The 12,144-nt window shown below is 32.3% G+C and overlaps 1 protein-coding gene across 1 annotated transcript in view; it reads left to right on the top strand.

Annotated features, from left to right (window-relative positions):
* unm_sa1614 (un-named sa1614) overlaps positions 1–12,144 on the top strand; it is a 28,051-nt gene that overhangs the window by 12,429 nt on the left and 3,478 nt on the right. Inside the window, exons 26-27 of the mRNA XM_041033204.1 lie at positions 816–859; positions 2,552–2,706. Of these exons, the coding sequence (XP_040889138.1) occupies positions 816–859; positions 2,552–2,706 (199 nt within the window). The remainder of the gene's footprint in view (positions 1–815; positions 860–2,551; positions 2,707–12,144) is intronic.

The raw sequence follows: 12,144 nt of genomic DNA, 5'->3' as shown, positions 1-12,144 counted from the left end.
GCACGGCTTCTGATTGGATCAGTAATGGAGTGATGTCACGACAGTCCAGGTACCAACAGGCAGGCATGTCCATCTTCCTCAGTCTTACTGTGTTCACTGCATGGTGCATAAAAAACATCAGCAATTCTAGTAAAGTTAATTGCAACCTTGACAGTGTATGATGCTGATTTGCATGTTAAACCAGTGGTTCCCAACAGGGGCTGCTTACACCGCAGGAGGTATTTCTGCAGTTTCCAGGAGGTACATGGAAAAATGTCAACTCAACTAATTTAGACAAAAAAAAAATAGAAAATAGAAATATCCACATATGGAATTAACAGTAACTCATGAACACAACATGTTTAAAATGGATAAAACTGCCATTTATGACCATCAATCTATGCTCAATAGCCCATAATGAAAAGTGAAGAAATGTATTTAGAATTTTTGGCAAAAACTCAAATCTCTCATCTCTCAGGCTTCTTCAAAATGTTGAATTAAGTGTCTCATTACACTTACATCTGATAATGATGTGGAAACCCATCTTAAAAAAAAAAACTTCTAAACTTCTAAAAAAAAAAATATCTAAACTGTTGTCTCTCTAGCCTGGTGAAAACCAATTCTTGTGTGTGTGTGTGTGTGTGTGTGTATGTGTGTGTGCACGCGCACTGAATCATTGAAGAGAAACTTAAGCAAACCTTCTTCACATGAACTGAGAGACTATGCTGTCCTCTGGTGGACTGAAGCCGAATTACAGGTCTGAGTTTTTAGGTTGATGTTTAATGGAAACACCATGGATAATAAACCTGTACCTCTCTGTGTCTCTGTCTCTGCAGTCCAGCTTCTCCTCTCAGCTCGCTGACTGAGCGACCAGACAGAGGTACTACCTGTTCAGTAACATCCAGCTTCTTCCTGCCAGATCCATGTCTGTTTTATCTGTCTGGTGTCTGTCGAATGTATCATGTGTAACAGTGATAAATACTGACTCACAGTGTAGGCGCAACGGAGGAAAAAGGGCAGGAAAAAATACGATTCGAAATTTTTGCCTTTAATCCAAAACCTTAAACAGATCAGTTTACATGTACTTTTATGAATTTATTACTTTTGTCTTTTTTATACTTTATTATAGGGCTGCAACATATAGACACAGATAGACATATAAAAAAAGATCCCATACTAACTTATCAAGCCTAACCCTAAACACACACACAAGCATGCACATGCACTAGAGACGCTGGGGCAGGGGGCTGCCTAGTGAGGCGCCTGGGGAGCTGGGGTGAATCGGTGCCTTGCTCAGGGGCAGCAGAGGCAGGGGAGGCACGTCTCCGTCACCACCACCGTATCCGTTTTTTTGCACTTGGTCGAGGGATTGAACCCACGACCCTCCGATCTCAGGCCGATCCAAAGTCCAAAGCTGCACTCCTAACGTAACGCGCCCCCCTAATTTGATAAAGAACGTAGATATACTGATTTATGCCTCTGACTATGTCACTGCTCACAAGCAACTATACAATACCTACTTAAATATGGCCCAAGATGGCTGTCTAATTCTGAGCTGGAGGGCTCAGGCTCACGCTCAGCTGACGTTGGCTCTGAGTTCATGTTGGTGCGACTTCTTGCCGAAATCAGGCCAGTCCACTAGCTCGTGCTGCTACCAAATGCGCGCTTTGCCATCATTGGAGGTAATAGAGCCACCTGATTGGTTGGCAATGGCAAACAACGCCTCAACGCATCAGTCTATTTTTTTCATGCAAGATTTTGAGGAAATTATGTTCATAACATGTAACGAGTAACGGCATAAATTGTAGAAATGTAATGGAGTAGAAAGTACAGATAACTGCTGCAGAATGTAATGGAGTAAAATCAAAAGTATGCAGTATGCATTATTATTTTTACTTAACTTAAAGTACAGATACGTAAAAAAAAAAACCTTAAGTACAGTAACGAAGTACAAATACTTTGTTACATTCCACCACTGTTGTCAGGTCAGTTTACATCCACAGGTCAAGCCGAAGGTGAACCTCAGGAGCGCCCTCTGCTGGAGCATCAGGTGAACTGTACACCTGACGAGTCAGTTTACCGACAGGTCAGTTTTACGGACAGGTCAGTTTACGGACGGGTCAGTTTACCGACAGGTCAATTTACCGATGGGTGAATTTACCAACAGGTGAATTTACTGACAGGACACTTTACCGACGGGTGAATTTATCGACAGGTCAGTTTACCGACAGGTCAGTTTATCGTCAGGTCAGTTTACCGACTGGTGAGTTTACTGACGAGTTTATTGTCAGGCAGTGGTGGAGGAAGTACTGAAGCTTAGTACTTAAGTAAATGTACAAATGTCCTGCAAAATATTTACTCAAATGAAAGTGGGAGTACTACATCAAGAATCTTATGTAAGTAAAAGTACTAAGTACTTTTAAATTTACTTTTTTTTAAAAGTAGAAGTAATTCCAATTTTAGATCCTATTCAAGTAATTTACTCCTTTTATTTAATTAATTATCTTCCTCTATGAACTATATGTAACTCAACGCTGAAATATTTGCATTCATTTATTATTTTCTCTCTGAGGTTTCCGGAGGGCGGACAGTGACGGTAGCTCCTCCCACTTCCTGTATCCTTCCAGTAAGGCTCCGCCCAATGGGTCTCCCACCAGTCAGCGCTCTCAGAGCTTTGAGAACGACAGCAGAGGCCGCGCCCCCCAGCCGCTTCCTCGCAGATCATTGGTGAGTTCCTCAAAAACGAACATAAAACACAGACAGGTTTAGTTTTATTGTAAGCAGTGATGGAAATTGTGGCTCACTAAAAAGTTGGCTCACTAAAAAGAGGCTCCCAAGTGGCTCCCAAGTGGCTCTTCAGATTGTTTTGTTTATTAAATTAAATGACATTTTGAGGGCATACTAAAGTATAACTTTTTTGGTCGATTTTGAAGCCTTACTATACTATGACCATTTTTATGACATTTTGAGGTAAAAAAAATTTTTGACTTTTTTTGTCCGATTTTGACGCTTTACTATACTATGACGTTTTTTATGACATTTTGATGTCAAAAAATTTTTTGACTTTTTTTGGCCGAAAAAAACGCCTTACTATACTATGACGTTTTTTATGACATTTTGAGGTCAAAAAATTTTTTGACTTTTTTTGGCCGATTTTGACGCCTTACTATACTATGACGTTTTTTATGACATTTTGAGGTCAAAAAAAATTTTTGACTTTTTTTGGCCGATTTTGACGCCTTACTATACTATGACGTTTTTATGACATTTTGAGGTCAAAAAAATTTTTGACTTTTTTTGGCCGAAAAAAAACGCCTTACTATACTATGACGTTTTTTATGACATTTTGATGTCAAAAAAAATTTTGATTTTTTTTGGCCGAAAAAAACGCCTTACTATACTATGACGTTTTTTATGACATTTTGAGGTCAAAAAATTTTTTGACTTTTTTTGGCCGATTTTGACGCCTTACTATACTATGACGTTTTTTATGACATTTTGAGGTCAAAAAAATTTTTGACTTTTTTTGGCCGAAAAAAACGCCTTACTATACTATGACGTTTTTTATGACATTTTGAGGTTAAAAAAAATGTTGACTTTTTTTGGCTGAAAAAAACGCCTTACTATACTATGACGTTTTTTATGACATTTTGAGGTCAAAAAAAATTTTGACTTTTTTTTGGCCGATTTTAACGCCTTACTATACTATGACGTTTTTTATGCCATTTTGAAGTCAAAAAAATTTTTGACTTTTTTTGGCCGATTTTGACGCCTTACTATACTATGACGTTTTTTATGACATTTTGAGGTCCAAAAAAATTTTGACTTTTTTTGACCGATTTTGACGCCTTACTATACTATGACGTTTTTTATGACATTTTGAGGTCAAAAATTTTTTTGACTTTTTTTGGCCGATTTTGACGCCTTACTATACTATGACGTTTTTTATGACATTTTGAGGTCAAAAAAAATGTTGACTTTTTTTGGCTGAAAAAAACGCCTTACTATACTATGATGTTTTTTATGACATTTTGAGGTCAAAAAAATTTGTGACTTTTTTTGGCCGAAAAAAAACGCCTTACTATACTATGACGTTTTTTATGACATTTTGAGGTCAAAAATTTTTTTGACTTTTTTTGTCCGATTTTGACGCCTTACTATACTATGACGTTTTTTTATGACATTTTGAGGTCCAAAAAAATTTGGACTTTTTTTGGCCGATTTTGACGCCTTACTATACTATGACGTTTTTTATGACATTTTGAGGTCCAAAAAAATTTGGACTTTTTTTGGCCGATTTTGACGCCTTACTATACTATCACGTTTTTTATGACATTTTGAGGTCCAAAAAAATTTGGACTTTTTTTGGCCGATTTTGACGCCTTACTATACTATGACGTTTTTTATGACATTTTGAGGTCAAAAAAAATTTGGACTTTTTTTGGCCGATTTTGACGCCTTACTATACTATGACGTTTTTTATGACCTTTTGATGTCAAAAAAATTTTTGACTTTTTTTGGCCGAAAAAAACGCCTTACTATACTATGACGTTTTTTATGACATTTTGAGGTCCAAAAAAATTTGGACTTTTTTTGGCCGATTTTGACGCCTTACTATACTATGACGTTTTTTATGACCTTTTGATGTCAAAAATTTTTTTGACTTTTTTTGGCCGAAAAAAACGCCTTACTATACTATGACGTTTTTTATGACATTTTGAGGTCCAAAAAAATTTGGACTTTTTTTGGCCGATTTTGACGCCTTACTATACTATGACGTTTTTTATGACATTTTGAGGTCAAAAAATTTTTTGACTTTTTTTGGCCGAAAAAAACGCCTTACTATACTATGACGTTTTTTATGACATTTTGAGGTCAAAAAATTTTTTGACTTTTTTTGGCCGATTTTGACACCTTACTATACTATGACGTTTTTTATGACATTTTGAGGTCAAAAAAATTTTTGACTTTTTTTGGCCGAAAAAAACGCCTTACTATACTATGACGTTTTTTATGACATTTTGAGGTCAAAAAAAATGTTGACTTTTTTTGGCTGAAAAAAACGGCTTACTATACTATGACGTTTTTTATGACATTTTGAGGTCAAAAATTTTTTTGACTTTTTTTGGCCGATTTTGACGCCTTACTATACTATGACGTTTTTTTATGACATTTTGAGGTCAAAAAAAATTTGGACTTTTTTTGGCCGATTTTGACGCCTTACTATACTATGACGTTTTTTATGACATTTTGAGGTCCAAAAAAATTTGGACTTTTTTTGGCCGATTTTGACGCCTTACTATACTATCACGTTTTTTATGACATTTTGAGGTCCAAAAAAATTTGGACTTTTTTTGGCCGATTTTGACGCCTTACTATACTATGACGTTTTTTATGACATTTTGAGGTCAAAAAAAATTTTGACTTTTTTTGGCCGATTTTGACGCCTTACTATACTATGACGTTTTTTATGACCTTTTGATGTCAAAAAAATTTTTGACTTTTTTTGGCCGAAAAAAACGCCTTACTATACTATGACGTTTTTTATGACATTTTGAGGTCCAAAAAAATCTGGACTTTTTTTGGCCGATTTTGACGCCTTACTATACTATGACGTTTTTTATGACCTTTTGATGTCAAAAATTTTTTTGACTTTTTTTGGCCGAAAAAAACGCCTTACTATACTATGACGTTTTTTATGACATTTTGAGGTCCAAAAAAATTTTGCCTTTTTTTGGCCGATTTTGACGCCTTACTATACTATGACGTTTTTTATGACATTTTGAGGTCAAAAAATTTTTTGACTTTTTTTGGCCGAAAAAAACGCCTTACTATACTATGACGTTTTTTATGACATTTTGAGGTCAAAAAATTTTTTGACTTTTTTTGGCCGATTTTGACACCTTACTATACTATGACGTTTTTTATGACATTTTGAGGTCAAAAAAATTTTTGACTTTTTTTGGCCGATTTTGACGCCTTACTATACTATGACGTTTTTTATGACATTTTGAGGTCAAAAAAAATGTTGACTTTTTTTGGCTGAAAAAAACGGCTTACTATACTATGACGTTTTTTATGACATTTTGAGGTCAAAAAATTTTTTGACTTTTTTTGGCCGAAAAAAAGCCTTACTATACTATGACGTTTTTTATGACATTTTGATGGCAAAAAATTTTTTGACTTTTTTTGGCTGAAAAAAACGCCTTACTATAATATGACGTTTTTTATGACATTTTGAGGTCAAAAATTTTTTTGACTTTTTTTGGCCGAAAAAAAGCCTTACTATACTATGACGTTTTTTATGACATTTTGAGGTCAAAAATTTTTTTGACTTTTTTTGGCCTAAAAAAAACGCCTTACTATACTATGACGTTTTTTATGACATTTTGAGGTCAAAAAATTTTTTGACTTTTTTTGGCCTAAAAAAAACGCCTTACTATACTATGACGTTTTTTATGACATTTTGAGGTCAAAAAATTTTTTTTAACTTTTTTTGGCCTAAAAAAAACGCCTTACTATACTATGACGTTTTTTATGACATTTTGAGGTCCAAAAAAATTTTGACTTTTTTTGGCCGATTTTGACGCCTTACTATACTATGACGTTTTTTATGACATTTTGAGGTCAAAAAAATTTGGACTTTTTTTGGCCGATTTTGACGCCTTACTATACTATGACGTTTTTTATGACATTTTGAGGTCAAAAAATTTTTTGACTTTTTTTGGCCGAAAAAAACGCCTTACTATACTATGACGTTTTTTATGACATTTTGAGGTCAAAAAAATTTTGACTTTTTTTGGCCGATTTTGACGCCTTACTATACTATGACGTTTTTTATGACATTTTGAGGTCAAAAAATTTTTTGACTTTTTTTGGCCGATTTTGACACCTTACTATACTATGACGTTTTTTATGACATTTTGAGGTCAAAAAATTTTTTGACTTTTTTTGGCCGATTTTGACGCCTTACTATACTATGACGTTTTTTATGACATTTTGAGGTCAAAAAAATTTTTGACTTTTTTTGGCCGAAAAAAACGCCTTACTATACTATGACGTTTTTTATGACATTTTGAGGTCCAAAAAAATTTTGACTTTTTTTGGCCGAAAAAAACGCCTTACTATACTATGACGTTTTTTATGACATTTTGAGGTAAAAAAAAATGTTGACTTTTTTTGGCTGAAAAAAACGGCTTACTATACTATGACGTTTTTTATGACATTTTGAGGTCAAAAAATTTTTTGACTTTTTTTGGCCGAAAAAAAGCCTTACTATACTATGACGTTTTTTATGACATTTTGATGGCAAAAAAATTTTTGACTTTTTTTGGCTGAAAAAAACGCCTTACTATAATATGACGTTTTTTATGACATTTTGAGGTCAAAAAAATTTTTTGACTTTTTTTGGCCGAAAAAAAGGCCTTACTATACTATGACGTTTTTTATGACATTTTGAGGTCAAAAAAAATTTGGACTTTTTTTGGCCGAAAAAACGCCTGACTATACAATGGCGTTTTTTATGACATTTTGAGGTCAAAAAATTTTTTGACTTTTTTTGGCCTATTTTAACGCCTTACTATACTATGACGTTTTTTATGACATTTTGAGGTCAAAAAATTTTTTGACTTTTTTTGGCCGATTTTGACGCCTTACTATACTATGACGTTTTTTATGACATTTTGAGGTCAAAAAAAATGTTGACTTTTTTTGGCTGAAAAAAACGCCTTACTATACTATGATGTTTTTTATGACATTTTGAGGTCAAAAAAAATTTTGACTTTTTTTGGCCGAAAAAAACATCTTACTATACTATGACGTTTTTTATGACATTTTGAGGTCAAAAAATTTTTTGACTTTTTTTGGCCGATTTTGACGCCTTACTATACTATGACGTTTTTTATGACATTTTGAGGTCAAAAAAAATGTTGACTTTTTTTGGCTGAAAAAAACGCCTTACTATACTATGATGTTTTTTATGACATTTTGAGGTCAAAAAAAATTTTGACTTTTTTTGGCCGAAAAAAACATCTTACTATACTATGACGTTTTTTATGACATTTTGAGGTCAAAAAAATTTTTGACTTTTTTTGGCCGATTTTGACACCTTACTATACTATGACGTTTTTTATGACATTTTGAGGTCAAAAAAATTTTTGACTTTTTTTGGCCGAAAAAAACATCTTACTATACTATGACGTTTTTTATGACATTTTGAGGTCAAAAAAATTTTTGACTTTTTTTGGCCGAAAAAAACGCCTTACTATACTATGACGTTTTTTATGACATTTTGAGGTAAAAAAAATTTTTGACTTTTTTTGGCCGAAAAAAACGCCTTACTATACTATGACGTTTTTTATGACATTTTGAGGTCAAAAAAAATTTGGACTTTTTTTGGCCGATTTTGACGCCTTACTATACTATGACGTTTTTTATGACATTTTGAGGTCAAAAAAAATTTTGACTTTTTTTGGCCGAAAAAAACATCTTACTATACTATGACGTTTTTTATGACATTTTGAGGTCAAAAAAATTTTTGACTTTTTTTGGCCAAAAAAAACGCCTTACTATACTATGACGTTTTTTATGACATTTTGAGGAAAAAAAAATTTTTGACTTTTTTTGGCCGAAAAAAAAAACGCCTTACTATACTATGACTTTTTTTATGACATTTTGAGGTCCAAAAAAATCTGGACTTTTTTTGGCCGATTTTGACGCCTTACTATACTATGACGTTTTTTATGACATTTTGAGGTCAAAAAAAATTTTGACTTTTTTTGGCCGATTTTGACACCTTACTATACTATGACGTTTTTTATGACATTTTGAGGTCAAAAAAATTTTTGACTTTTTTTGGCCGGAAAAAACGCCTTACTATACTATGACGTTTTTTATGACATTTTGAGGTCCAAAAAAATTTGGACTTTTTTTGGCCGAAAAAAACGTCTTACTATACTATGACGTTTTTTATGACATTTTGAGGTCAAAAAATTTTTTGACTTTTTTTGGCCGATTTTGACGCCTTACTATACTATGACGTTTTTTATGACATTTTGAGGTCAAAAAAAATTTGGACTTTTTTTGGCCGATTTTGACGCCTTACTATACTATGACGTTTTTTATGACATTTTGAGGTCAAAAAAAATTTTGACTTTTTTTGGCCGCTTTTGACGCCTTACTATACTATGACGTTTTTTATGACATTTTGAGGTCCAAAAAAATTTTGACTTTTTTTGGCCGAAAAAAACGCCTTACTATACTATGACGTTTTTTATGACATTTTGAGGTCAAAAAAAATTTGGACTTTTTTTGGCTGAAAAAAACGCCTTACTATACTATGACGTTTTTTATGACATTTTGAGGTCAAAAAAAATTTTGACTTTTTTTGGCCGAAAAAAACACCTTACTATACTATGACGTTTTTTATGACATTTTGAGGTCAAAAAAAATTTTGACTTTTTTTGGCCTATTTTAACGCCTTACTATACTATGACGTTTTTTATGACATTTTGAGGTCAAAAAATTTTTTGACTTTTTTTGGCCGATTTTGACGCCTTACTATACTATGACGTTTTTTATGACATTTTGAGGTCAAAAAAATTTTTGACTTTTTTTGGCCGAAAAAAACGCCTTACTATACTATGACGTTTTTTATGACATTTTGAGGTCAAAAAAAATTTTGACTTTTTTTGGCCGATTTTGACGCCTTACTATACTATGACGTTTTTTATGACATTTTGAGGTCAAAAAAAATTTTGACTTTTTTTGGCCGATTTTGACGCCTTACTATACTATGACGTTTTTTATGACATTTTGAGGTCAAAAAATTTTTTGACTTTTTTTGGCCGAAAAAAACGCCTTACTATACTATGACGTTTTTTATGACATTTTGAGGTCAAAAAAATTTTTGACTTTTTTTGGCCGATTTTGACGCCTTACTATACTATGACGTTTTTTATGACATTTTGAGGTCAAAAAAAATTTTGACTTTTTTTGGCCGCTTTTGACGCCTTACTATACTATGACGTTTTTTATGACATTTTGAGGTCAAAAAAATTTTTGACTTTTTTTGGCCGGAAAAAACGCCTTACTATACTATGACGTTTTTTTATGACATTTTGAGGTCAAAAAAAATTTGGACTTTTTTTGGCCGATTTTGACGCCTTACTATACTATGACGTTTTTTATGACATTTTGAGGTCAAAAAAATTTTTGACTTTTTTTGGCCGATTTTGACGCCTTACTATACTATGACGTTTTTTATGACATTTTGAGGTCAAAAAAAATTTTGACTTTTTTTGGCCGCTTTTGACGCCTTACTATACTATGACGTTTTTTATGACATTTTGAGGTCAAAAAAAATTTTGACTTTTTTTGGCCGAAAAAAACGTCTTACTATACTATGACGTTTTTTATGACATTTTGAGGTCAAAAAAATTTTTGACTTTTTTTGGCCGAAAAAAACGCCTTACTATACTATGACGTTTTTTATGACATTTTGAGGTCAAAAAAATTTTTGACTTTTTTTGGCCGCTTTTGACGCCTTACTATACTATGACGTTTTTTATGACATTTTGAGGTCAAAAAAAATTTTGACTTTTTTTGGCCGCTTTTGACGCCTTACTATACTATGACATTTTTTATGACATTTTGAGGTCCAAAAAAATTTTGACTTTTTTTGGCCGAAAAAAACGCCTTACTATACTATGACGTTTTTTATGACATTTTGAGGTAAAAAAAAAAGTTGACTTTTTTTGGCTGAAAAAAATGCCTTACTATACTATGACGTTTTTTATGACATTTTGAGGTCAAAAAAAATTTTGACTTTTTTTGGCCGAAAAAAACACCTTACTATACTATGACGTTTTTTATGACATTTTGAGGTCAAAAAAAATTTTGACTTTTTTTGGCCTATTTTAACGCCTTACTATACTATGACGTTTTTTATGACATTTTGAGGTCAAAAAATTTTTTGACTTTTTTTGGCCGATTTTGACGCCTTACTATACTATGACGTTTTTTATGACATTTTGAGGTAAAAAAAAATGTTGACTTTTTTTGGCTGAAAAAAACGCCTTACTATACTATGATGTTTTTTATGACATTTTGAGGTAAAAAAAATTTTTTGACTTTTTTTGGCCGAAAAAAACGCCTTACTATACTATGATGTTTTTTATGACATTTTGAGGTCAAAAAAAATTTTGACTTTTTTTGGCCGAAAAAAACGCCTTACTATACTATGACGTTTTTTATGACATTTTGAGGTCAAAAAAAATTTTGACTTTTTTTGGCCGATTTTGACACCTTACTATACTATGACGTTTTTTATGACATTTTGAGGTCAAAAAAATTTTTGACTTTTTTTGGCCGGAAAAAACGCCTTACTATACTATGACGTTTTTTATGACATTTTGAGGTCAAAAAAAATTTTGACTTTTTTTGGCCGCTTTTGACGCCTTACTATACTATGACGTTTTTTATGACATTTTGAGGTCAAAAAAATTTTTGACTTTTTTTGGCCGGAAAAAACGCCTTACTATACTATGACGTTTTTTATGACATTTTGAGGTCAAAAAAAATTTTGACTTTTTTTGGCCGAAAAAAACATCTTACTATACTATGACGTTTTTTATGACATTTTGAGGTCAAAAAAATTTTTGACTTTTTTTGGCCGAAAAAAACGCCTTACTATACTATGACGTTTTTTATGACATTTTGAGGTAAAAAAAATTTTTGACTTTTTTTGGCCGAAAAAAACGCCTTACTATACTATGACGTTTTTTATGACATTTTGAGGTCCAAAAAAATTTGGACTTTTTTTGGCCGAAAAAACGCCTTACTATACTATGACGTTTTTTATGACATTTTGAGGTCAAAAAAATTTTTGACTTTTTTTGGCCGATTTTGACGCCTTACTATACTATGACGTTTTTTATGACATTTTGAGGTCAAAAAAATTTTTGACTTTTTTTGGCCGATTTTGACGCCTTACTATACTATGACGTTTTTTATGACATTTTGAGGTCAAAAAAAATTTTGACTTTTTTTGGCCGCTTTTGACACCTTACTATACTATGACGTTTTTTATGACATTTTGAGGTCAAAAAAATTTTGACTTTTTTTGGCCGAAAAAAAACGCCTTACTATACTATGACGTTTTTTATG

The sequence above is a fragment of the Toxotes jaculatrix genome, chromosome 3 (assembly GCF_017976425.1).
Source record: "Toxotes jaculatrix isolate fToxJac2 chromosome 3, fToxJac2.pri, whole genome shotgun sequence".
NCBI lineage: Eukaryota > Metazoa > Chordata > Actinopteri > Toxotidae > Toxotes > Toxotes jaculatrix.
The sequence above is the reverse complement of the archived record's forward strand: the minus strand, read 5'-3'. Positions and strand labels throughout refer to the sequence as shown.